At 43.9% G+C, this 26,488-nt stretch overlaps 1 protein-coding gene across 2 annotated transcripts in view; it reads right to left on the bottom strand.

The window, feature by feature from the left end:
• Positions 1 to 26,488, bottom strand: part of DPP6 (dipeptidyl peptidase like 6) — a 1,705,234-nt gene that overhangs the window by 159,120 nt on the left and 1,519,626 nt on the right. For both annotated transcript variants that reach the window (XM_044293859.1, XM_044293858.1), the window contains exon 9: positions 909 to 1,063. In XM_044293859.1, coding sequence (XP_044149794.1) covers positions 909 to 1,063 — 155 coding nt within the window. The remainder of the gene's footprint in view (positions 1 to 908; positions 1,064 to 26,488) is intronic.

The following is a 26,488-nucleotide window of genomic DNA, read 5'->3' as shown; positions in this document are numbered from 1 at the left end:
ATTTTCTCCATTTATAGACAATTTGTCTTACCGTAGACTGATGAACAGCAAGGCTTTTGGAGATACTTTTATAACCCGTTCCAGCTTTATGCAAGTCAACAATTCTTAATCGTAGGTCTTCTGAGAGCTCTTTTGTGCGAGGCATCATTCACATCAGGCAATGCTTCTTGTAACAAGCAAACCCAGGGCATCTGTAACCAACACCTCCAATCTCATCTCATTGATTGGACTCCAGTTGGCTGACACCTCACTCCAATTAGCTCTTGGAGATGTCATTAGTCTAGGGGTTCACATACTTTTTCCACCAGCATTGTGAATGTTTACATGGTGTGTTCAATAAAAACATGGTAACATTTAATTCTTTGTGTGTTATTAGTTTAAGCAGACTGTGATTGTCTATTATTGTCACTTAGATGAAGATCAGATCACATTTTATGACCAATTTGTGCAAAAATTCACATACTTTTTCTTGCAACTGTATATTGATGAGACATAATTTGTATGTTGATACTCTCTTTTGATAATCTTCATATGATAATGAGTTGCTGGAATCTACATAATGATGATACAGGTAACCATGTGACTTATTAGGAGGGTATTTATATCATTGTATGCACATCTCACTTGATGCTTGAAAAAGACCATGTAAAGGTCGAAACATCTCACTATGAATAAATCAGAATTGCTTGAAGACCTGGGAGTGCTGCAGTCTTTCCTACGTTTCTGAAGTTTTGGGGTACTACGGACTGGTATCCATCACCGCTGGCACCACCACAATACTAGCTGAAGGAACAGACCCGTAAGTGCTGCTACAACCTCCTTTGTCTTATGATATATAGATAGATGGATAGATAGATAGATGCATTGTACTGCATGTTGAAGACATTCAAAGCTGACATGTGTCTCACCTTTGGATAATGATAATTTTTCACCGTTGGGTAAATTGACCCTGTATACACAGGGATCTCCATGGTGGGGACTTTGGTATCGTTGATTGTTGTATATGCTAGTCTGGCGCCATCTGGAGCCCACCAGTGGGCAATGTGGCTTTTAAATATTTCCTCTGCAAAGAAACAGTAAAAACAATAGGTTTATATCAAATGTATAAAAAAAAATTGGATAAAGCCAACAAAAGAAAATAACTAAATTAGCTTATTTAATCAGAGACATTTTATAATTGTATTATTCAATTTTAGCAGAACAGATGCAGTGCTAAATAAAAAGAAAAAAAAAGAAGCTTTTCTCATTAACCGCCTTTAAACAATTAAGCTTATGCAGCAAACCCCTTGGTTAGAACTGGAAGTAGTGACCGGTCATCTGTAAAATAGTAAATGTGGGTCATTTAAATGAATAGTTGACTATGTAATAAGTGCCCAGGTTAAGTTCACCCTACTAGGAGCCACTCTTTGTTGGCAGCTCTCTACAGGGGTCCCCTCACTATGACAACTCTATGCCTGAATAGAGCAAGAGGAAAAGCATTGTCTTATTGAGACAACCCCTTTAACTGTTTGACCTTGTAAGTCACAAATATGGCTGACTATGATGGGTTTTAAAATGTTTATTGGTTTGGATAAATGTAGGACAATAAAACATGACCAATAATAGTTTGAACAAGACTGGAAGGAAAGATTGAAAACTGGAGATGTTGCTCCTCAGTTTGGCACCATGAACCATGCTCCTTGTTATCATTAATGGGATACACTTAGAAGACATGGCTGACTGCATGTGGTTAAGCTGCGTCCACTTGTGGCAGCCAATGGCCTCACAATTTTAATGCAAATCTATACGTTCATTGGCTGCCACAGATGGACATGGTTTGGACACGTGTGGCCAGCAATGTCAACTGGTGATACCCTTATGCTTATAAAACCCAGCAGCCCCTGACTAATTTTCCACTTGGGGGTTCAACACTGTAGATTGTTGCAAGCCTGTAAATTTCACATTGGAACCCCTCCCCCCCCCCCCCCCCCCTGCCCTTATGTTCATAGTTGATCATGGCCTGCTATTATCTTAGGAGACAGAAGGCATTAGACATGGCATTGCTTTGGGTTTATCTTCTAGCATAAGAATAATTTGAAGATCCTGGTAACATTTCCACCACCTATTATGTACTATTTACAGTATTATACCACTGTATTTTAATATGGAAGAGTTGCTTCAGGGTGCACCTTCCACCAGGATATGGGTGAGACTGTTACCTCTAATCCTCTGATAACCACAATGTCCACCCATAAATCATGAGAAAACAAACTAAATACACACGTTTTCTTTAAACTGCCTACATTTTAAGTATTTTTCCAGTAAAGACAAAAGCACAATTGAAGCCTCTCAGTTTGTCCTTGTTTGAGATCTGATTAATGCATGCAATACAGATCAGAGCTTTCTGAAATAGCAAGTGAAGTAAGCTGTCTGGAATAGGTATGATAGAATGAGATCTGCCATTCTGCATTTCAGACATAATATAAAGCATATTGTAACTTCATAGCCTCATAGTCCCAAAAATAAAAGAAGAGCAACTGAAACTAAGACATTTTTAAACTTATAAAACCAGATGAGGCACTGGGTAAGACTGACATGTCTCTGTAGTCTTTACTGAGGGTATACAGAGACAAAAAAAACAGGATAGTGGTAGATAGCATGTCCACCTACTGTATATGTCAGGAGGGTTAATAATTAGCATGTACTAATTCCTTAAAATTACCTATTGTTTAAATTGGGTTTTTACATCATATGCACATTGAGAATGCTTGGATCAGGCACATGATCTGAGTCTGCTTCATACACGAGTGGTGCTGGCTGTGTAATACAACTGACACATGGCTGCAATGACCAGGATGAAAGACAACTCTGATCTCAGTCACTTAATCTTTTAGAGACTGAGGCCAATAGTGAAGCAGCACCTGAAAGGTTAGACAGGAGGAGGATTCCCTCTGTCCTCCGAATGGACCCCCACGGTAAATTTGTAGGGTTCCTGACTGGTTTCTCTGGGAGCTTGGGGCTTTGTGAAGGCTTGCACATCTGTTGTAAAAATGCCTTTTAAGCCCTGACTGGAGCAGGGCTTAATTGGAAGCAATAGTATTGCAGTCTATAGTATAAGTGATCAAACAATCACATGTTCAAGTTTCCCTAGGTAAATAAATAGTAAATAAAAAAAGTTTAAATAAATATAAAAAATCCCAAAGTATTAAAAGTTAAAATCACCCCACTTTCCCAATGTTGCAAATAAAAATAAATAAGCAATAAAAAAAATGACTGGTATTTTAGTATGCGAACAATTCCAAATCACATCCGAACTATTAAAATATAAAATTATTTATCATACTCGGTAAAAAATTAATAAATAAAAATAACCAATTCACTCCCCCCCAAATTTTTTTTATATATATATATATATGTATATATATAGCCACCCAATTATTACCGGACAGAAATAAATCACGGAAATATTGACAAAGTGAAAATCGAAAAAGCTTTATTGACAATATATAATAAGTACATACATAAAAAAAAGAGGCAGCACAAAGGTGGAACACAAGAATGAGGAAAAGGACCCAAAAGGGGGCCGAAAGGTCAACAAACCAAAAACAGGGAAAAGGATAATGAAAATAAAAAGAAGCAAGATGCCTGTAAGCAGTAAGCCCCGGGCAAATGCTGCAGCAGAGGCAAATATAAGGGCAAAAGCTTGGTGGATAGAAAAAAATTAATCATACCCTGGATGGTGTGTCGATCTCTCAGCCGCCTCCTTACCCAACGCCGTTTCGCCAGTGACCTGGCTTCTTCCGGGGATGTTGTGCTGCCTCTTGTTATTATGTATGTACTTATTATATATTGTCAATAAAGCTTTTTCACTTTGTGAAGATTGTGGTTAAATTTTTGGGTGATATATATATATAGTAAATTAAATAGTGCAATTAAAAAACAACTTAAGAAAAATGTTTGCCCTCACGTAGCTATTTAACCACTTCAACCCCCCTAGCTGAAACCCCCTTAATGACCAGGCCACTTTTTACACTTCTGCACTACACTACTTTCACTGTTTATTGCTCGGTCATGCAACTTACCACCCAAATGAATTTTACCTCCTTTTCTTCTCACTAATAGAGCTTTCATTTGGTGGTATTTCATTGCTGCTGACATTTTTACTTTTCACTTTCAGTTGTAAAATTTTGCAAAAAAAACGACATCCATATATAAATTTTTCGCTAAATTTATTGTTCTACATGTCTTTGATAAAAAAAAATGTTTGGGTCAAAAAAAAATGGTTTGGGTAAAAGTTATAGCGTTTACAAACTATGGTACAAAAATGTGAATTCCCGCTTTTTGAAGCAGCTCTGACTTTCTGAGCACCTGTCATGTTTCCTGAGGTTCTACAATGCCCAGACAGTACAAACACCCCACAAATGACCCCATTTCGGAAAGTAGACACCCTAAGGTATTCGCTGATGGGCATAGTGAGTTCATAGAACTTTTTATTTTTTGTCACAAGTTAGCGGAAAATGAGGATTTTTTTTTTTTCTTACAAAGTCTCATATTCCACTAACTTGTGACAAAAAATAAAAACTTCCATGAACTCACTATGCCCATCACAAAATACCTTGGGGTGTCTTCTTTCCAAAATGGGGTCACTTGTGGGGTAGTTATACTGCCCTGGCATTTTAGGGGCCCAGATGCGCAAGAAGTAGTTTGAAATCAAAATCTGTAAAAAATGACCGGTGAAATCCGAAAGGTGCTCTTTGGAATGTGTGCCCCTTTGCCCACCTAGGCTGCAAAAAAGTGTCACACATGTGGTATCAGATGTGTGACAGGTCCGTCTTACTGAGATCGCCTTGACGTTTGGCAGACGGGCCCAAATAATTTTGTACAAAATGATTTGCCAAGCATCTCAAATTTATTGGCGTAGCTTTTGCACCAGAATACTTTCTATTATTTTGGCATTTTTGTACTTTATTTGGTTTGCAGAGTGCTGTTGCATTGTATGTTTTTTTGCCTTCAGACTAAAACCAGCAGGTTTAGGAACAGTTTCTTCCCCACAGCTGTTAGCCTACTGAACTCACTGCCCCGCTGAAGCTTTTCATCCACGCTCACTTAACCCTCTACACTCCTCCTCTCCTCCATTCTTCCCAATGACCATGATCATGACTGTCATTCATTCTTAACATTCACGGTATGTTCACATTGGTTACTGCTATAGTGGATACACTGTCATAGCATAAGTCCCTGTTATAGTACGTACTTTCATTTACAATGTTCACTATTCTAGTCTGTTCATAGCACTACTCTTCCACTTCTGAAGCTATATTCATTGCATTCTGCAGATCTGTTTACTATACATGTGTAAATTTGTATATACATAGCACATCTGTATACTTGTTTATAGTACATCTGTATATTTGCCGTCTGTATAGCAATATAGAAACAGTTCATCTGTATATCTGTATATATGTATACATCAGTACATCTGTATATTTGTCCATAGTACATCTGTATATTTGCTCTCCCTATAGCAATATAAACACCTGTATACTTAATTTATCTGTACATAATGTGTACATAACTATTACTACTTTCTACACTATCCTTATCTGTATATAACTTCTTTTTATTGCACTTGCTGCTCTTTGCACTTCTGATTGGATGCAAACTGTATTTTGTTACCCTGTATTACATATGTGTAATGACAATAAAGTTGAATCAAATCAAAATCAAAAATCAAAATGGCATCCCCTGTCTCATGCCTTTGTTCAGCAGTGTGGACCCACTCTGCCAACCAACTGATTTGGATTTGGTCTAAATCCTAAGGGTGGTATTCTGGCACTTCTCAGGTATTCACCCTCTAACACCTGTACAGGTATCTGGACTTCACTGCTGGGTAACCAGACTGCTACCTCCTGGGAGTCCCAGTGCAGTTGGAAGCTGACCCACTGCGGTCAGGAACACTGGTGCAAGCATCGGAAGCTCTAGGCACATAAAACGCACAAAAACCACATGTGTATGAATAGGCACTTAGATTGATTTGTGGTAAATTAAAGTCCTGCCTGTACAGAAACATGAAGACACAGGAGGAGACTTGCAGGCAGGGTGGTGAGCACACACAAGCAGGGCATGCAGGCTAGGTACTGAGCAGGAGCAAGGACAAGGCAGATGAACTGGGTAAACAGAACTTGATATTGAAATTGGAGGTGCAAGAGCACACAGGTGGAGTAGGTAAAAAAATGGAGAACACTCAGGGACACAGATGGCAGAAACACCAGACTTCCTACACCTTTGCTAGTCACTAAGGAATTGAAAGCTCAGGCACCCTCTGGATGAAGAGGACATATGAAATACTGAGGGACCCAAAACCATTGGCTGCAGAAGGATTAGCAAATGCACCGGCCCTTTAAGAGGCCACAGGTAAGTGCACATGCATCCTAAGGGTAGAGACTGACTCACGGAGCAGCAGCATAGATCTGCAAGAAATCTACACCAAACTGCACAAAAAAGGTACAGAAATTATATTTATTGCGGTTTAGGTGGGTTTTTAGTTTTTTTGTGTGGATTTGATTGAAAGGGGTTAAAATTTGCAGGAAAAAAAATGCAAGAACAATTGACATTCTGTAGATTTCAAAATCCGTACAGAAGGTCAATTTCCGAAAAAAGCAAAGTGTACATTAGAATTGTCTAATCTTATTCACTTTGCTGGTTCTGTATTATGCTGTGATTTTTCTGCACGAAATCCACATGGACAAAACATGTGTAATGCGCACTGTGTGCAGGCATCCTTACCCCAGAACACCAGGTGGCACGGTGAGCCACATGGCATCTGCGCCTACACGGGACAGCAGTGCAGCAGACCTACCACCACTGATCAAAACTAGAGATGAGCGAAGCGAACTTCGGATGTTACATCCCAAGTCGCTTTGTTCAAAACTTCGGATTAAGGCTACTTTCACACTAGCGTTCGGGTTTCCGTTCGTGAGCTCCGTTTGAAGGAGCTCACGAGCGGACCCGAACGCAGCCGTCCAGCCCTGATGCAGTCTGAATGGAGGCGGATCCGCTCAGACTGCATCAGTCTGGCGGCGTTCAGCCTCCGCTCCGCTCGCCTCCGCACGGACAGGCGGACAGCTGAACGCTGCTTGCAGCGTTCGGGTGTCCGCCTGGCCGTTCGGAGGCGTGCGGATCCGTGCGGATCCGTCCAGACTTTCAATGTAAGTCAATGGGGACGGATCCGTTTGAAGATGCCACAATGTGGCTCAATCTTCAAGCGGATCCGTCCCCCATTGACTTTACATTGAAAGTCTGGACGGATCCGTCCCAGGCTATTTTCACACTTAGCTTTTTTTTTGCTAATATAATGCAGACGGATCCGTTCTGAACGGAGCCTCCGTCTGCATTATTATGAGCGGATCCGTTCAGAACGGATCCGCCCGAACGCTAGTGTGAAAGTAGCCTAATACTGTACGGATATCCATCTCTCTGCAGTATTAGAATGTATGGGCTCCAATGAGCCTAAGTTAGTTATTCGCGAAGTCGCGTTGAAAAGCAGAAAATGGCTGCTGGGGAGTTTCCTACATAGTAAAGGGGTAGGTAACTTTCCTATTGGTTGCTAGGGATGTTGCTAAGCTCTGACAAATATATTGCAGCCTTCTCATTGGCCCACAAGCAAGAAGGAAGGTTACTGATAAAAAAAAAAACTAGAATATTCGCGATTATGAATATATAGCACTATATTCTAGATTTTCGTGAATTCTCGATATTCGCGATAAAAATTCACAATTAGAATATTTGGGATCAACACTATTACTGACCATCATATGACAAAGACTTGACTGCACTTGTCAGTGAAACAAATAAGGTCATGTCCACATGTTATTTTAGGTCTATACAATTCTGTACAGTGAGTGTGTGTCATGCACTTGTAACATTGCACATGCCACCTTACAGGGAAAATATTCTTACAGGTGAAACTCGAAAAATTTTAATATTGTGCAAAAGTCCATTTATTTCAGTAATGCAAATTAAAAGGAATTGCATTAATGCAGCTTAAAATTTGAATTTTGTGAAAAGGTTCAATATTCTAGGCTTAAGGTGACACACTCTAGTCAGCTAATTAATCCATACCCCCTGAGCAAAGGTACCTGAGATTGTGACTTTGGGTTTTCATAAACTGTAAGCCATAATCATCCAAATTATAACAAATAAAGGCTTGAAATATCTCGCTTCGCATGTAATGAGTCTATCTCATATGTTAGTTTCACCTTTTAAAGGGAACCTGTCATCAGGATTTTGCGCATAGAGCTGGGGACATGGGCTGCTAGATGGCCGCTAGCACATCTGCAGTACCCAGTCCCCATAGCTCTATGCGCTTTTATTGTGTTAAAAAACAGTTTTGATTGATATGCAAATGACCTGATATGAGTCCTGTATCCGGAGATGAGTCAAGCGGAAAGGAGCCCAGCACCGCCCCGCGTCCTCCGAATCTCCTCCTTGCTGGCTGACGTCACAGAGCTGGAGCGCCGAAATCTCGCGATGCGCGAGCTAGCGCATGCGTAGTTCGTTCCCTGTGCTGATGCCAGCACAGGGAATGAACATGATGCCGACACTGCGCATGCACTAGCTCGCGCATCGCGAGATTTCGGCGCTCCAGCTCTGTGACGTCAGCCAGCAAGGAGGAGATTCGGAGGACGCGGGGCGGTGCTGGGCTCCTTTCCGCTTGACTCATCTCCGGATACAGGACTCATATCAGGTCATTTGCATATCAATCAAAACTGTTTTTTAACACAATAAAAGCGCAGAGAGCTATGGGGACTGGGTACTGCAGATGTGCTAGTGGCCATCTAGCAGCCCATGTCCCCAGCTCTATGCGCAAAATCCTGGTGACAGGTTTCCTTTAAAGTTGCATTACTGACATAAGTGAACTTTGCACGATATTCTAATTTTTCGAGTTTCACCTGTATGTGGTTTTATTGTATTCTTTGCCATATTAGTAGATATGCGGTGTGGGTGACCTGAGATACATAGTGTAGCAGGGCACGGGGGAGTCCGATGCTCATGAGTGCCAGGACTCAACAATAAATCTCTGAAAAGTTCTTCACAAGCAACAGTAAGTGACCCAACGCTGGAATCAGGGTATCTCACTAATAAATGCTGCCGCAGATTTCTATGAAATTTAAGATGTTTTAAATGGAACATTTTGGGGGTCATTTATTATACTGAAATACACCTATATTAAACATAATTCAGGCGCAAATGGCGACTTCTCGCCGCTCATGCCAGGTCTAAAATTGTGGGCGCGGCGCGGGCGGGGAAGGGGAGGGGCTGCTAGACCCGTCTCATTTACCATTTTCTATGCCTGTTTCAGGTGTAGAAAAAGGTCTAAATGTAAGACAGCTAGGGAGCTATCTTACATTTAGAACTGACGCTGGATGCGCCAAAGTTATGAATGTCTAAAACGCTGGTCTTAATAAATGTGCCCCTTTGTTGCAAACTGAAGTTTTCCTTGAATTTTACAGCATGCTTTTAACACCTTCAACGGTATTGCAAGATATTCCGCCAAGATGATGAGACCTTATCATCGGTATTCAGAATGGTTAAGACTTTAATATTGGCTTCTGACCATGACATAAAACTAATCTACTTTCTTGGTATAATTTAAATGAAAATGATGACATTATTATTCAGCTGTGTCTTCAATCTACATCTTGATGAGTCATATAATCACTCTGATGATGATGCGCGGACACATTTACTGCCAGTTATCTCTCCAGATGTTTGGGTACACCTTTGTGTTAGACATTTGTCACCTCTCTGGTTATTAGCGCCATGCACTGCAATATGTCACAGTAAAAGCGTTGGCTACAGTCATTGCTGCTGGCAGATCAAAAACATTACAAACCGGTCCGAAAACATTTCTGCAGAATACTATATGAGCTGGGCCTTGCCCTACTCACACTTTAGACTTTCTGTTAGCACTTCCGTATTCCAAATCTAACCTTTTGAGGACTGGGCCAATTTTCATTTTTTTTGTTTTCTCTTTTTTTCCCTTGTATTATTTAACAAGCATCCTTTATAGGGGTTATCAAGGAAAATATATTGATGACCTATTCTCAGGATAGGTCATCAATATCAGATGATGGGCCCCCGGGAATCAGCTGTTAGAACAGGCTGGGCGCTCAGTGAGGGCCGCAGCTTCTTCCTTGGTCAGTGATGTCACTGTACATCGGCCACGTGGCTTCATTGCAGCTCAGCCCCATTTACTTGAATACTGCCATACCAAGCAGTATTGTGCGGTGCTGGCTGCGGGGCATCTGTGTCGCTCACCAGAGCTCCAGTGAGCATTGTGGTTCACTGAAACAGCTAATTGGTAGGATTGCTGGGACTTGGACTCCACCGATGTCATAATGATGATCTCTCCTAAGGATAGATCATCTTTATAATTTCCTGGAAAACTTTTTAATCTACTATATCTCATATTGAAAAACAGGAAAAAATTATTTTGTTAAAAATAAGAAAAAAAAGCAATATGTCAGTTTTTGGGGTCTTATTTTAATGCTGTTCACTGTGCACAAAAAATGACATGCCAACCTTGTTCTGCGAGTCAGTATGTTTACAGTGATACCAAATGTATAGTTTTTATTGTTTTACTGCTATAAAAAAATTTTTTTGCAACACCATATTATTACACTTAATAGGGTTAGCTGAAGGTGACAAATTCCCTTTAAAAGATAAAATGCTGACTACCTGCAGCCACCATTAGAGGGAGTTTGGTAGATTACTGTATACTTATTATTGTGCTTAAAGAAGCACTCCCTCTCACATTTATATTCTGTGAACTGTTAGAAAGGTATATGATTGTAGTGAAGGCAATTTTCTTACCACTGTCTGTATTTGTGAGTTATAACCTCCTTTCTGATCCTCAGCTGTGTCATGTGACCAGAAGTGTGATCTCCAACTGACACAGGACAGGAAGTCAGTTACTTATCTATTCATTCCTATGAGACTGACATTGAGGCTCCCATATATACTGAGAAACTGGCTTCCTGTTCACACATAAGATGCTGTGCAATTTGGAGAGTCAGAGTGCTGGTCACATGACACAGGTGAGAAGCAGAAGGGAGGTGATAACTTAAATACAGTCACCGGTAAAATTACCTTCACTACAGTTTACATCATGTACCTTTCTAACAGGTCAGAAAATATAAATGTTTGTGGGAGTGCTTCTTTAAGCTCAATAATAAGTATACAGTAAACTACCAAACTCCCTCTAGTGGTGGCTGCAGGTAGTCAACATGTTATCCTTTAAAGGGAATCCCCCGGCAAACCTTATTAAGTACAATAATACATGTACAGTATAACACACCTGCCCCTGAGTCCAGATCAGTAATCTGTATGTCGATACTCACCCCCATTGCCATGGTGGAATGCAGTAGAATGCATAAAGAGGACTTCTCCCAAAGTCCTCTCCATTATGTGTCCATGCACAGGAGTCCTCTCAATACATTCCAAGACTGGTTTGTGGGTACACAGCAGGGGAATGGAGGTGTATATCTACATACACATTATTCATTTGGAGTAAGCAGCAGGTGTTCTATACATGTATTACTGTACTTGTAAGGAGTTGCTGGGGGCGACAGATTTCCTTAAAATTTTAATTAGATGTCACAACATCATAAAGAGATCTTCCCTCCCATACTCTTGCTTGGATCAAAAGTAAGATCCGATCACATGGGAAAGGGGAGACATTCAAATACTTTTTTTTTTTAGGAATTTGAAATAAACAGTGGAGTTCCCCAACCAGGACACTTATCTATTACCAAAAGTGGAAAGTGCCTACAAATAGCATCTCTCCCTCTGGATGATCCAGCGTGTCCATGCTTTACATGGACAGCACATACACTGCCTGTCCCCCAAAAAAGTCGCCACCTGGATTTAACTAAGCAAACAGTTATGAGCCTCCTATTGGATAATTACTGCATGGGCGATTATCTTTCAGCTGGCAATAAGTTATTTCACCCCAACTGGTGCAATGAGTTGATTCTCATTTCTTAAACAACCATGTCGAAAGACACATCTCGTGGTCGTGGAAAAAATGGTAGTCTGTTTAGAAGGGTCAAATCATTGGCATGCATCAAGCAGAGAAAACATCTAAGGAGATTGCAAAAACGACTAAAATTGGGTTAAGAACTGTCCAACGCATTATTAAATCTGGAAGGATAGTGGAGACCCATCGTATTCGAGGAAGAAATGTGGTGGGAAAAAAATCCTGAATGATCGGCGATCACTTAAACGTTTGGTGAAATCAAATCTAAGAAAAACAGTAGAACTCAGGGCTATGCTTAATAGTGAAAGTAAAAGCATTTCCACACACACAATGCGAAGGGAACTCAAGGGATTGGGACTGAACAGCTGTGTAGCCATAAGAAAACCACTAATCAGTGAGGCAAACCAGAAAAATAGGCTTCAATTTGCTAGGGAGCATAAAGATTGGACTCTGGAGCAATAGATGAAGGTCATGTGGTCTGAAGAGTCAAGATTTACCCTGTTCCAGTGTGATGGGCGCATCAGGGTAAGAAGAGAGGCAGATGAAGTGATGCACCCATCATGACTAGTGCCTACTGTACAAGCCTGTGGGGGCAGTGCTATGTTCTGGGGTTGCTGCAGTTGGTCAGGTCTAGGTTCAGCAACAGTATCTGCTCCAAGAATGAGGTCAGCTGACTACCTGAACATACTGAATGACCAGGTTATTCAATCAATGGATTTTTTTCTTCCCTGATGGCACAGGCATATTCCAAGATGACAATGGCAGGATTCATCCGGCTCAAATTGTGAAAGAGTGGTTCAGGGAGCATGAGACATCATTGTCACACATGGATTGGCCATGACAGTGTCTAGACCTTAACCCCATTGAGAATCTTTGGGATGTGCTGGAGAATGCTTTGGACAGCAGTCAGACTCTACCATCATCAATGCAAGATCTTGGTGAAAAATGAATGCAACACTGGATGGAAATAAATCTTGTGACATTGCAGAAGCTTATTGAAACAATGCCACAGGGAATGCGTGCCGTAATCAAAGCTAAAGGCTTTTTATTGGTGGCAACTTTTTTTTGGAACAGGCAGTGTATATGACAATTTATGGACATTGACAACACTGTGTCAATACCCTCATGATGAAAGTTGGTCAGTGTGATCGATGCATTATATAACATGTATCCTTGGACTTTAGTGATGTTATTTCAGCAAGGGAATGATGTTATTATTAGATCAAGGAGAGAGAATTGGGCATGAAAGGCTGAGCTCTTGGTGACAAAAGCAGTAGAAATATGGTTCCATCCTGAAAAAAGTACTATATACACCAATATATACTGCTCATCATTACAGCAAGTCTGCTAACTGAATAATGGATGATGCAGTATTTAATATCTGACATTTTCAAATCATGAGAGGCTGTAATATACCCAGATGGATGTAATACACAATTTCAGCCACATGGTGGCAGTAGCAGGACATTAGTATATTTTTTTATTTTTTATTTTATTTTGCTTTGGTTCATCAAGCCTTGTGTATTGTCTGGGTGCAGAATGAATTGTGATATCAATGAGATATTAATTACACTTCATTTTTACATTTATTTTACTCTAGCTTAATCAGCATGAAAAAATACAGACAGACATAGTATTATATCATATTATACAGTTAAAACAACTGGTTGTGAAGATTTAACAAAACATATTTTAACTGGTTCAGGGCCAGCGTACTTTCGGTCTTCAGGAGGAGACAGAGTTTAAACATTTTTCACATGCATAAATGGCTATAACTTGTTTTATTTCTCTGGCTAGTAACATCATTATTTCAGTGTTATCTCATGAATAATGCAGATTTCTTTTTCATACCATTTTTATACGGAGAATTTATGCTGTATTTTATGCAGAATTTTTTTCTTTGAATAATAATAAAAAACTATGCTTGCATTTTAACAGCCGAGGAGCTTTTTTTTAATCTTTTTTATTTGGGGGGTGGGGGGAAGCAGATTTTTATGGTTCTTATACAGTTAAAGGGGTTTTCTGTAACTTTAATATTGATAACCAATCCTCTGAATAGATCAAATCGGATCACTGGGGGTCCGACACCTGGGACCCCCGCCAATCAGCTGTTTGAGAAGGCAGCGGCCCTCGCAGTAGTGCTGAGACCTTCTCCAGCTTTCCCTAGGCCAGTGACTTCACATTCATTGGTCACATGACCTAGGCAAAGCTCAGCCCCATAGAAATGAATGTGGCCGAGCTGCGACACCAAGCACAGACGCTATACAATGTACGGAGCTGTGCTTGATGAGCATGGAGAAGGCAGAAGAGCTGGTGCCTTCTCAAACAGAAGATCTGCAGCAGTCCTGAGTAATGGACCCTCACCAATCAGATGCTGATGACCTAGCCTGAGGGTATGTTATTAGTATTAATGTCTTGGAAAACCCTTTTAAATATTGATAAAACAAATTTTAAAAACTAGTAAATAACACCATGCAACAAAAAAAACTTTTGCTGCTGGGCAAAAACCATTTGTCCAATACTAAATCGAGTGTGCGGATTACAAATCCGAAGTCAGAATTGTTGTAACATGTCACGAAATCTTTCTATACATAAGTATGCCGAAATGAATGAAGCACATAGAAAGCATTAAATAATTTTGAACAGAAAAAATTTGACTCCAGCAATTACTTGATCTACATCAAAGTTTGCGTAGTAAACAGTGTATGAAAATGTAATGGAATAACAACAATTCAAAAAGTCTCCTTTTTCAGTTTAAAAGTCTTACTTGAGCAAGGCCCAGTACTGTTAAAAGTGCTTCAGGCATCTGCTTTTGCGTTTGTGAACAGTTATATTTTCCCATTGCAAAAACCAGCAGTAGTCCCCCATCATGTTGGGATTTCAGCGGCCTTGATACCTGTTCTCCATTGTAGAAATATCTTTATGGAACCGCTCTCCGTGTTCGTCACTTACGTGTCCCAAATTGGGTGGGAAAAAGTCAGGATGGGAATGTAAGAAATGCACTTTCAATGACATTCGTTGTTCATATGCTGTAAGCATATTGTCTACTAATTCAGCATAGTTTGCAGCTCGTCTGTTCCCAAGGAAGTTCTGCACTACTAGCACAAATGCATCCCAAGCTGCAAGACGCACTCGCTTTGTCAGATTCTTGCGCTGATCATAAGTAGTGTATATGCCACATATGTAGCAGAAATTGTCTGGATCGTTAACACATTTGCGTTTATCCATCTTAAGTTTCAAAACTGATAGCACTATAACAGATCACTTTATCAAAATCTGTCCAGCTTGCCTTATATACTTACTGCTGACATCAGCCTGAGTGCGTCCGAACAGGTCTGGACATGTCCATTGGAATATCTCCAATATAATGCATTAATATTATAACTGAATAGGCTTTGCATGTATAACTTACAATCTAGACATCTAGACATGTCAGGCAAATTCTGAGTTCATATTTAGAATCAGCGCACTCATTTTAGTATAAATCACATGTTTTTCTCTCAGTAGCAAAATCATTGTTGCGCGGTGTAATTAAATAACTCCTCATTAAGGTCTCACGCATTTCCGTTGTTTCAATGGGTCCGCCAAAAATGCGGACAGCACACTGTGTGCTGTCCGCATCAGTATGTCCGTTCCTCCGCAAAAAAAATAGTGCATGTTCTATTTTTTTCTAGTTTGCGGACAAGGATAGGCATTATTACAATGGATCCGCTAAAAAAAAAAACGGATGCCATACAGAACGTGAAGAGGAGAAGTCCTGGGGAAGAAGCTGTGGTAAGGTCTGCTACATAAGGAGATTTAAGTGAAGGGATATATTGTCAGTGTGAGTAATGCTGGGAGTTGTGGTTATTTAACTGGGACTGTACGTTAGGGCTGAAGGGAGGGATGTTATTTACATGGGACTGTATGTTGGAGTGGGGTGGAATGATGTTATTTACATGGGACTCTACAGGAGCGGATTGGCCATAGACCTTACAGGGAAACTTCCCGGTGGGCTGATGCCCAGGGGGCCATCCAATCCCCCCCCACCCCCCCCCCCCCCCTTCTGCTGCTGGCCAGGCACATAATTTGCTCTCAGTGGTAATTAATGCTGTGAGAAACAAGTACTCATGTACCCAGCCTGCGACCGCACATGTCCTCCTGAATTCAACTATGGCCCACATCTCACTTCCTAAGCCCCCTGCTCCATATCTTAATCAGAAAGAACTGGAGGAGGAGGACATAAAATGGCAGCTATTGATGGCAAACTCAGAAGGACAGCTTTTTGGGGAAATATATTGTGCGGCACTGTGGTACATGGTATTTTGTGCTATGGTACTGCTGACCCTTCCTACTTATGTTGCCCCGCCTCCAGTCAATTTACACTCCTACAACATGGGGCCATTTTTTTTTTTTTTTCAGGGCCACTTTAAGTTCACAATCCAGCCCTGGGACTGCATATTGGAGGTGGCTGGGGCCGGGTGATGTTATTTACATGGGACTGTATGTTTAAGGCAGCTGGAGGAGGGAGCAATGTTATTTGATGTTATCTACATAGTTCTGCATATTGGAGGTGGCTGGGGAGAGAGTGATGTTATTTTCATGGGACTGTATGCTGAAGGCGGCTGGGGAGGGGGTGATGTTATTTACATGGGACTGTATTTTGGAGGGCGCAGGAGAGATGGTGCGATGTTATTTACATGAGACTGTATTTTGGACGGGGCGGGAGAGATAATGTTATGTTATTTACATGAGACTGTATTTTGGAGGGGCGGGAGAGATAATGTGATGTTGCTTACATGGGACTGTATTTTGGAGGGGGCAGGATAGATGGTGTGATGTTATTTATATGGGACTGTATTTTGGAGGAGACAGGAGAGATGGTGTGATGTCATATACATGGGACTGTATCTTGGAGAGGGCAGGAGAGATGGTGTGATGTTATTTACATGGGACTGTATTTTGGAGGGGGAAGGAGAGATGGTGTGATGTTATTTACATGGGACTCTACAGTGGAGGGATGAAAAAATGTTATTTACATGGGACAGTATGGTAGAGGGGCTGAGGAATTATCATTTCTGAGGGAACTAAAGGGAGGAATATTACTACATGGCACTGCAGGGGGCATAATACATACTGGGGGCACTTCAGGATGAGCATTATAAGTACTGGGGGCAACTCAGGGGGAACATGATAACAGTAGGGGGCAATATAAATACTGGGGGCACTTTAGGGGCATTTTCAATCCAGGGGACATTAGGCGTTTCTAATAAGAGCACTATGGGGGCCTTATTACTACTGGGGGCTCTGTTAGGGCATTATTAATACTGGATGGCTGTTCTACTAATGGAGGCACTCTTGGGGAGCACTATCACTGTTGGAGGCACTGTAGGGGGCAGTATTATTAATGAGGGCATTCTAGAAGGGAATTACTATTGCTGGGACTTTGAAGAGCACTATTACTATGGGGGGGGGGGAACTATCTGTATAGCACTAATATTTCCTCAGGATAGTATTTGGGACTCCAGGTTGGAGGATGATGATGGAAAAGTGAGGAAGCTAAGATATCTGTGTGTCACACTCTGCAGTGTGGAGAAGATGATGACAGAGAAGATTTACAGGATTCCCTGGATGTGAGAGGTATGTGCTGCTGTATAGCAAGTACAGTAAAATATGGCATGCGGGGGGAAGGTCGACTTAGAGAATTGGGCCACATTCATTGTGGCTTCGGCCCTTTTGAGACCCTAGCAACGCCCCTGCCACCCAGCTAGTTAAAAAGAGACTCCCCTATCACTGTCCCCAACAACGTCCAGCTAGTCTATAGCTCCTCCCACCCAGCTAGTGACATAGACACTCCCCTATCACTGCCCCTGTGGCTGCTTGTGACACACCCATGGATATGACATCACAGAAAATGGGAAAGAGCTGCATGGACATGGTCATGTGACCACAGCTGAGAATGGGAGATAGGAGTGCAACACGCCAGACCTGCAGGGTATGACGAAGTGAGGTCACAGTTATGGGCAATCGAGGGTACTCACTATATTTGCAGAACCCTGGGCAGGCGCGTGGCAGTGAAGGAGAGGTAGACACAGTTCCTCTGGGGCACGCTCTGTAGATAGGGACCAGGCCTGATGGTAGTTGAGGTGCCCTGGATGTTACAGGTATTTTGTGTGCCTGGGGCAAGGTCCCTGTGGTATTCGTGACGCCAGTGCCTTTGGACGGTGGCACGCCGGTTGGTGGTTGGAATGATGAAGGTACACAAGTATATAGTGAACCAAAACGTAAACTTTACTGAACAATCCAACTTTGTACAGCAGGTGTAGCACAGTCTCTGTATCACAGTTCCACAAAAGGGGCTTATTCACAAGTATGGCAGGCAATAGTCATGCAAGATACACTGAGGGTAAATTCCACAAGCACTCAGCAGCAGGTTGTACCTTTCCTCAGAATCACTGTACACTGTCCTTTATAGAACTCCTGCTCTGGCTTTATATCTCCCAAGGCCCGGATGCCTAAATGGGTGGCTTAAATCCTTGGTTACTTTCTTCCTCAGGTATTATACTGCTTGCTGCACTATCTAACAGTTCTCTGCCCTTCAGGGTCACTTTGCTTACCCTGGGTCGCCTCCTCCTATCAGGTGGATAACTGTAGGTTTTCTCCCAGGAGGTTGGTTCCTGCAACTGGGGTATCTCTACTGAGCTGATCCTAGCTTCAGGAGCTTCAGGTGGACGAGGTGACTCCTCTAGTCCCCTGGAATGAACTAACACTTCCCTGTCTGGGCCTTCCTATATGTAACTAGGGCTCTCCAGCTCCCTCTAACGTCTGGGAGGCTAAACTACACCCTGACAGGCCTGACACCCAGATAATACAGGGAAAAACATGCACATGACATTTAATGCAATGCAACACATTAACCTGTGCAGTGCCCACCTTTACCTAGTGGGACACTACATACCCCCACGCTATAACGTTGCCCGTCCTCGGCGCAACATGGAGGGTCCGCCCATCTGGAAGCGGCAACCTGAAAGATAGCAGAGAACATACATATGCAATATTCACCACATTAACAATGTAACAGTTATTAAATGCACTGAAAGGAGTGATGACAAGGGGCGTCGTTCTCTTCTCTCAGGATAATGTGAGGGAACAGGGGCGCTGACCTGGCACAGCATATCAATAAACCAGGATAGTCCATATAAAATATAGATAAACATAAGTCCTTGGAGGCTCAAAGAACAACATGAGTCCGTACCCAGGCTTGCAACTGGTTAAACAGGGGTTTCCCGTGAGGGGCTACCTGGGCCCATAATGTAGTCCACAAACCTCACAGGACGATGCCCCCTGGTAGAACGGGTAGACCTCCTTACTGGCAGGGATTCTTCCTGCCTGGCTTCAGGAATGTCAGAAGGAGCCCATTGCCTCTGGAGCTTCTTCAGGAGGCTGAGGGCTAACAGGAACAGGAGCAGGAACCAATAGATTCAACCAAGGCGTGAGGGCCCAGTGGAGCGGCTCTTTATCATGGATTAAGTTCTCCACAGCCTGCATAGGGTCCATAGGTGGAGCCGGCAACTCTTCTTCAGTAGGCTCCGGTTCCATCTCCTCCGCCGCTGGTTCTCCTTCTACACAGGGCTTGAGGCGGTTCCTGTGAACAACTTGGGGACTTCTTCCTTCCCTGGAGATCTGGTAAATGTGGGCCGCAGCATTAGGTATGGCAGTGATAAGGTAGGGAATCCTTTCCCATTTGCTGTCCAACTTGCTGGTCCGATGGTTGTTTTTCAACCATACCTTGTCTCCCAGAGCCAGGGGTCCCGCATGGGCAGTCTGGTCAAAGTCTTTCTGCTGCCTTTCTCGGACAATCTCCATCCGTTCCTGGACAATCTCCTTAGCATTAAGAAGACGCCTTTGGTGCTCCACTACCCAGTCAGTCTTGGGCAGTGGGTTGATCTCATCCGGCACTTGTACCCCTAGGGAGTGGTCCGCAGGCAATCTCCCTTGTCGGCCGAACATCAAATAGAACGGGGTGTAACCGGTGGAACAGTGGATGGTGTTGTTGTAAGTGTACATAAGCTGCGGCAACAAAGTAGGCCAATCTCCCCTCGTCTCAGGGGGTACTGCTCTCAGCATTTCAATGAGAGTCTTATTCATTTTCTCACAGAGTCCGTTACCTTGCGGATGATAGGCGGTGGTCCGGACCTTCTGGCAGTTGTGTAGCAGGCACATCTCATGGAACAGCTGTGACTCAAATGCGGACCCTTGATCGGTGAGGATCCTTTCTGGGCAACCGTAGGGCAGCAGGAAATGCTTCCAGAACGCCTCCGCTGTGGTCTTTGCTGTCAGGTCTTTCACAGGCACTGCTACGACAAACTTAGTGAAGTGATCAATTATAGTCATGGCATATGTATACCCTGAGCGACTCGGCTCTAACTTTACATGATCAATGGCAACAAGTTCTAAAGGAGCCTTACTTACGATGGGATGGAGAGGCGCCCTCTGGTCATGGCGTTCAGTTCGCCCCACAGCACAGGCAGTGCATTCTCGGCACCATTTCTCGATATCTTCTCTCATCCCGATCCAATAGAATCTTCTGCGAATGGTGGCCTCAGTCTTTTGCACACCGAAGTGTCCGGACTGGTTGTGGTACATATCCAGCACCAGGCTGGCATCCCGACGTGGCAGGAGAATTTGATACACTCTATCATAGGACACTGGATCCAGACTCCTTCTGAGCAACAGGCCCTTTTGAAGGAATAGTTGATGGCGATGTCTCCACAGTCTCACTAGCTCTGGGTCTGCACTCTTCCTGCGGATCCTCTCAGGGACTTTTCCACTAGTAAGGAAGTCGAGCAGTTCACCGAGGACTCTACTTTCGGACTGGAGCTTAATCCATCTTTCTTGATCGCCTCTGGACTCAGGACCATCTGATGAGGAAGGATCAGCAGCAGGGGAATCTTCAGTACGTATATTATCCTGCTGGGTAAATTTGTTATAAAACGCTGGCATCTCCACCTCTTCCCAGGCATCTTTCGGTTCATCTGGGGCTTCTGTAGTGGGGAGTCGTGACAGAGCATCAGCGTTATCATTGGAGCGGCCTGCCCGGTACTTCACAGTGAAATCATAGTTGGCCAGGCGGGAGGCCCATCTTTGCTCCAGTGCCCCTAATTTGGCCGTATTCAGATGTGCCAGGGGATTATTATCTGTGAAGGCAACAAACGGTGTGGCAGCGAGATAGTCCTTAAACTTTTCGGTCACAGCCCACACTAAGGCAAGAAACTCCAGCTTGAAAGAACTGTAATTCTGATCGTTCTTCTCAGCTCCCTTCAGGGATCTGCTGGCATAGGCAATCACCCTTTCTTTGTTATCTTGCACTTGAGCCAACACGGCCCCCAGGCCTCTTTTACTGGCATCTGTGTAGAGGTGGAATGGCTTCTGATAATCTGGGTAACCCAGAACAGGAGGTTCAGTCAACTTCTTCTTTAGGAGTTGGAAGGCAATTTCCCGCTCTTCATTCCATTCAACAGGAATAGGAGTCTTTGGGCTCTTTTTTGGATGCCCCCTCAAGAGTTCCTGGATGGGATCCGCAATTTGTGCGAAATGCGGGATGAATCGCCTATAGTACCCTGCAAAACTGAGAAAGCTTCTCACCTCTTTCACGGTCGTAGGAGTAGGCCAGTTACGGACAGCAGCAAGTTTGTCAGGGTCAGGCTGTACTCCTTCGGCACTGACAATGTGCCCGAGATATCTGACGGCTGGTTTCAGCAGGTGGCACTTGGATGGCTTGATTTTGAGGCCATATTTAGAAAGAACTTGAAACACCTCACCCAGGTGCTTTAGATGGTCCTCATACGTCTTGGAGTATATAATGACGTCATCCAGGTATAATAGCACCGTCTCGAAATTCCTATGGCCTAAACAACGTTCCATCAGCCTCTGGAACGTTCCTGGAGCATTACACAGTCCAAATGGCATATAATTAAATTCAAACAGGCCCATAGGTGTAGTGAAAGCAGTCTTTTCTCGATCTTCTGGGGCCATGGGTACCTGCCAGTACCCGCTGGTTAAGTCCAAGGTGGAGAAATAGGCTGATGACCCCAGGGCAGTCAAGGACTCCTCAATGCGTGGCAATGGATATGCATCTTTGTGGGTGATTTGATTAATTTTCCTGTAATCCACGCAGAACCTTATGCCGCCATCTTTTTTTCGAACAAGTACTAGGGGCGCAGCCCAGGGACTATGGCTGTCCCGGATTATATTAGAGTCTTTCATCTCTTGTATCATCTCTTTCACAGACTGATAGGTAGTAGGTGGTATGGGTCTGTGCCTCTCCTTAATAGGAGGGTGAGAGCCAGTGGGTATGGTGTGTTGGATTACACTGACCTCTCCATAGTCTGTGGAGTGTTTGCTGAAAGCCTGGTGGTGCTCCTTCACCAGCTTCAGGACTCCCTCTATTTGCTCCTTTGGGGTGGATTCGTCCCCCACATGTAGTTCTTCCCACCAGGATGCCGTTGGGGTGCTGCTGCTCTGTGTGGTCTGGAACGCCTCCGTGGCAGGCAGACGGATCACATCCTGGAAAGACACTTGGAAAAGCTGAGCAACGGGGCAATGCTTAAGGAGAGTAACAGGATGATCACCAAAGTTAATTAAACGAACAGGCACTTTACCTTGAGACACGGTCACCATGCTCTTGGCTGTCCGTACGAAAGGATGATCCTTAATAGCAATAGGTTCCACTAGGGCTTGATAGTCCTGGCCCTGGATCCCTAATACAGCACGGCACCACAGGATGATCTGGGAATTTGGAGGCAAAATCACCGGCCGGTTATCCCGGATCCGGACAGTGCAAATTTCTCCTTTCTTGTTGGCGAACCTTTGTTGAGCGCACAGCACGCTAATAGTTTTCTGAATAACTCTTCTGGAAGCAGGTGAGGCGGACGATATGGTTTGATTCAATGCTTCAAGCACTTCGGAGTAACAATTTTTAAGAACATTAGTCCCTAAGATCACAGGGTGTCCTCCTTTACCTCCGGCTTGTACCACAATCACGCCTTGCTGTGGCAGGGTGGCTTCTCCCACCTGAAGAGTAGGTTCCCAATACCCATGCACTTTCACTGGCTTACCGTTGCTAGCGATGATATCTAGCCAGGACTCTGGTGGCTGGGTGAGGAGACTTGGATCCCAGAACTTGTCGAAGGCAGGCCGTTGAATGGTGGTGACCTGTGACCCAGTGTCCAACAGGGCTTCAAAGGGTATCCCGTTGATACATATATTAATTTTCGGACGGGATCCTACATACTTAGGCATCCAGCTTGGATCCTTTGGACCTACTGTTCTACCTCCCGAGGGGCGGTCCTCTGCCTCAGGGGTTGCCCGTTGTAACTGCCAGCACATTGATTCAGTATGTCCATATTTCTTGCAGTGGTGGCAGACAGGCTGTTTCCTGCTTCTGGGCCGGTACTTCGGTCGCCCATCAGGCTCTTTTGGATATACATCTCCATATGCAGGTGGGAGCCTTGGAGGAAAAGGACCTTCATCTTCTAGTAACAATGGTCTCTCCCACTCCTCTATTTTCTTGCACACCTTCTCTAAGCTTAGAGTAAGATGGTTCACCTGCTCCATTAATGCGGCCACTACATCCGTGACTGGAGCTTGGGTGGCTTGACTGACTCCTGCAGACCCCACATTAATAGTCTTTGGCTGACAAGCCTGGGGTTCAGGGAAGGTTGCTGGCCCTGGAGCAGGGTTCTGGCCTAGTATGCTGATGGCCAATTCTTTAAAATCCAAGAATGTATAGTGAGGGTGTTGAGCTGACAACATCCGTAGCTGGCCCTTTAAATGTTCAGTACTTATGCCTGCAATGAATTGCTCTCTAAGAGTCCGGTCCTGGTCCTCAGCTTCTTTAGGATCCACTTGGACTACAGCTCTCAGCGTCTCCTGTAAGGACAGGGCAAAATCACGGAGCGACTCTCCAGGCTGCTGTTTTCTGCTGAAGAAACGCATTTTAACTTCTGACACCGTTCTGGCTTCAAATGTGGTGCCCAAACGTTCAAAGATCTGTTCCAGGCTATTTTTCTCAGAACGGGGCCACGACATTACTTCCCTGCGGGCGGCCCCCTCTAACTGAGCTAAGAGGATCTCCATTTGCTGCTCAGCATTGATGGGATAAAGCCGGAACAGAGCCAGTATCTGTTCCCTAAAGTCTTTTAACTTGTGGGCTTCCCCTGAATAACGTGGGAACCAGGGGGCCCCGAAATAGTACGGCATGGTTAGCGGCATCAGGCTTGGCGGTGCCGCGGCGGCAGGGGGCCCAGAGTCGGCTGCGGGTACTTCAGCAGGTACGACTGGGGCTGCCTGTGCGATTTCCTCGACCGCGGACATGGCGTTGCTAGGTGGGTATGGCCCTTTAAATGTAGCGGAGCGGACAGGAGCGGCTATGGCCGTAACTTTAACTTTTTTTTTTTTCAGACAAGTCTTTCACGACTAGCGGGGATCCCTCCGGTGCCTTGGCAGGGGTCGGGGAGCGTCCGGACAGGTAAGCGGAGAGGCCGGTAAAAGTTTTTTAAGTTGGTACTCACTCTGGTGGTGCTCGCTCCAAGTCTCGCGAGATGCGCAGCTCCGGGTGTCGGGACGTCCTGTGTACCGCGTCAGCAGGTGGGCGCGGCCTCTCGTAGCTCCGGGACTCAGGTAGGCGGGGTTCTTCTTCCTGGTTGGTTGGGCGATGGCTCCGCCTGATTCTTTTCGCGCCAAAGTCCTCTTTTTCGCGCCAAACAGCTCCACGAGGCGCACTTGTAATCCAATCAGGTTAAATGGGCAATATGGCTGTCTATTCACTGACAGCAAGCGGTGACTCAAATAAGCAGAAAACAGTCCATATAGCACAATCTTCACACCGCAATTATTACAGTTCACTTTGGCCCAGCAATTTTCAATAAAACAATTGGGGCATGTCACTTTAAGACGATTTTCAGCACACAGTTTTTAAATCCACTATGGCGCAGGAATATTCGTATCCTGTTCGTGACGCCAATTTTTGCAACACGCCAGACCTGCAGGGTATGACGAAGTGAGGTCACAGTTATGGGCAATCGAGGGTACTCACTATATTTGCAGAACCCTGGGCAGGCGCGTGGCAGTGAAGGAGAGGTAGACACAGTTCCTCTGGGGCACGCTCTGTAGATAGGGACCAGGCCTGATGGTGGATGAGGTGCCCTGGATGTTACAGGTATTTTGTGTGCCTGGGGCAAGGTCCCTGTGGTATTCGTGACGCCAGTGCCTTTGGACGGTGGCACGCCGGTTGGTGGTTGGAATGATGAAGGTACACAAGTATATAGTGAACCAAAACGTAACTTTACTGAACAATCCAACTTTGTACAGCAGGTGTAGCACAGTCTCTGTATTACAGTTCCACAAAAAGGGGCTTATTCACAAGTATGGCAGGCAATAGTCATGCAAGTTACACTGAGGGTAAATTCCACAAGCACTCAGCAGCAGGTTGTACTTTTCCCAGAATCACTGTACACTGTCCTTTATAGAACTCCTGCTCTGGCTTTATATCTCCCAAGGCCCGGATGCCTAAATGAGTGGCTTAAATCCTTGGTTACTTCCTTCCTCAGGTATTATACTGCTTGCTGCACTATCTAACAGTTCTCTGCCCTTCAGGGTCACTTTGCTTACCCTGGGTCGCCTCCTCCTATCAGGTGGATAACTGTAGGTTTTCTCCCAGGAGGTTGGTTCCTGCAACTGGGGTATCTCTACTGAGCTGATCCTAGCTTCAGGAGCTTCAGGTGGACGAGGTGACTCCTCTAGTCCCCTGGAATGAACTAACACTTCCCTGTCTGGGCCTTCCTATATGTAACTAGGGCTCTCCAGCTCCCTCTAACGTCTGGGAGGCTAAACTACACCCTGACAGGCCTGACACCCAGATAATACAGGGAAAAACATGCACATGACATTTAATGCAATGCAACACATTAACCTGTGCAGTGCCCACCTTTACCTAGTGGGACACTACAGGAGCAATAAAGGTAAAAGAAATACATCATAAAATTACAACTACCTTCATAAAGGATTATTTTAAAGGAAGAGGATGGAAACCAGAAAACCCCTTTAAGACTATATTCTCTTTGCAGGACAGGAGAATGTACCAAGGATAGCGTTGCTATGTTTGAAATCCACCCACAAATAATTTGCAATATTAACTCACCAAACATGAAAAGAATACGTTTCCTCATAAAAGACAATAGGGGCTGAAATACTGAAAAACAAACACACCGCATCCTCTGCCATCTTGCATAAGAGGAACACAGCTCTGTAATATGAAATTTGCCTGTCAGTGAGACACATATCAATATGAATGTGAATTTTCACAGATTTCCTCGTCTCAAGAAGTCGTACGTTTCTTTGCAGATAGTAATACGGTATGATCCTAAAAAGGGAAGTTCATAGACCGTGACAGCAACGGTGCTGCCCTCATCATCAGGAGTGACATGGCCT

Source organism: Bufo gargarizans, chromosome 5, assembly GCF_014858855.1.
Source record: "Bufo gargarizans isolate SCDJY-AF-19 chromosome 5, ASM1485885v1, whole genome shotgun sequence".
In the NCBI taxonomy this organism is placed as follows: domain Eukaryota; kingdom Metazoa; phylum Chordata; class Amphibia; order Anura; family Bufonidae; genus Bufo; species Bufo gargarizans.
Note: the sequence above shows the minus strand (reverse complement) of the source record. Positions and strands in the feature narration are given on the sequence as shown.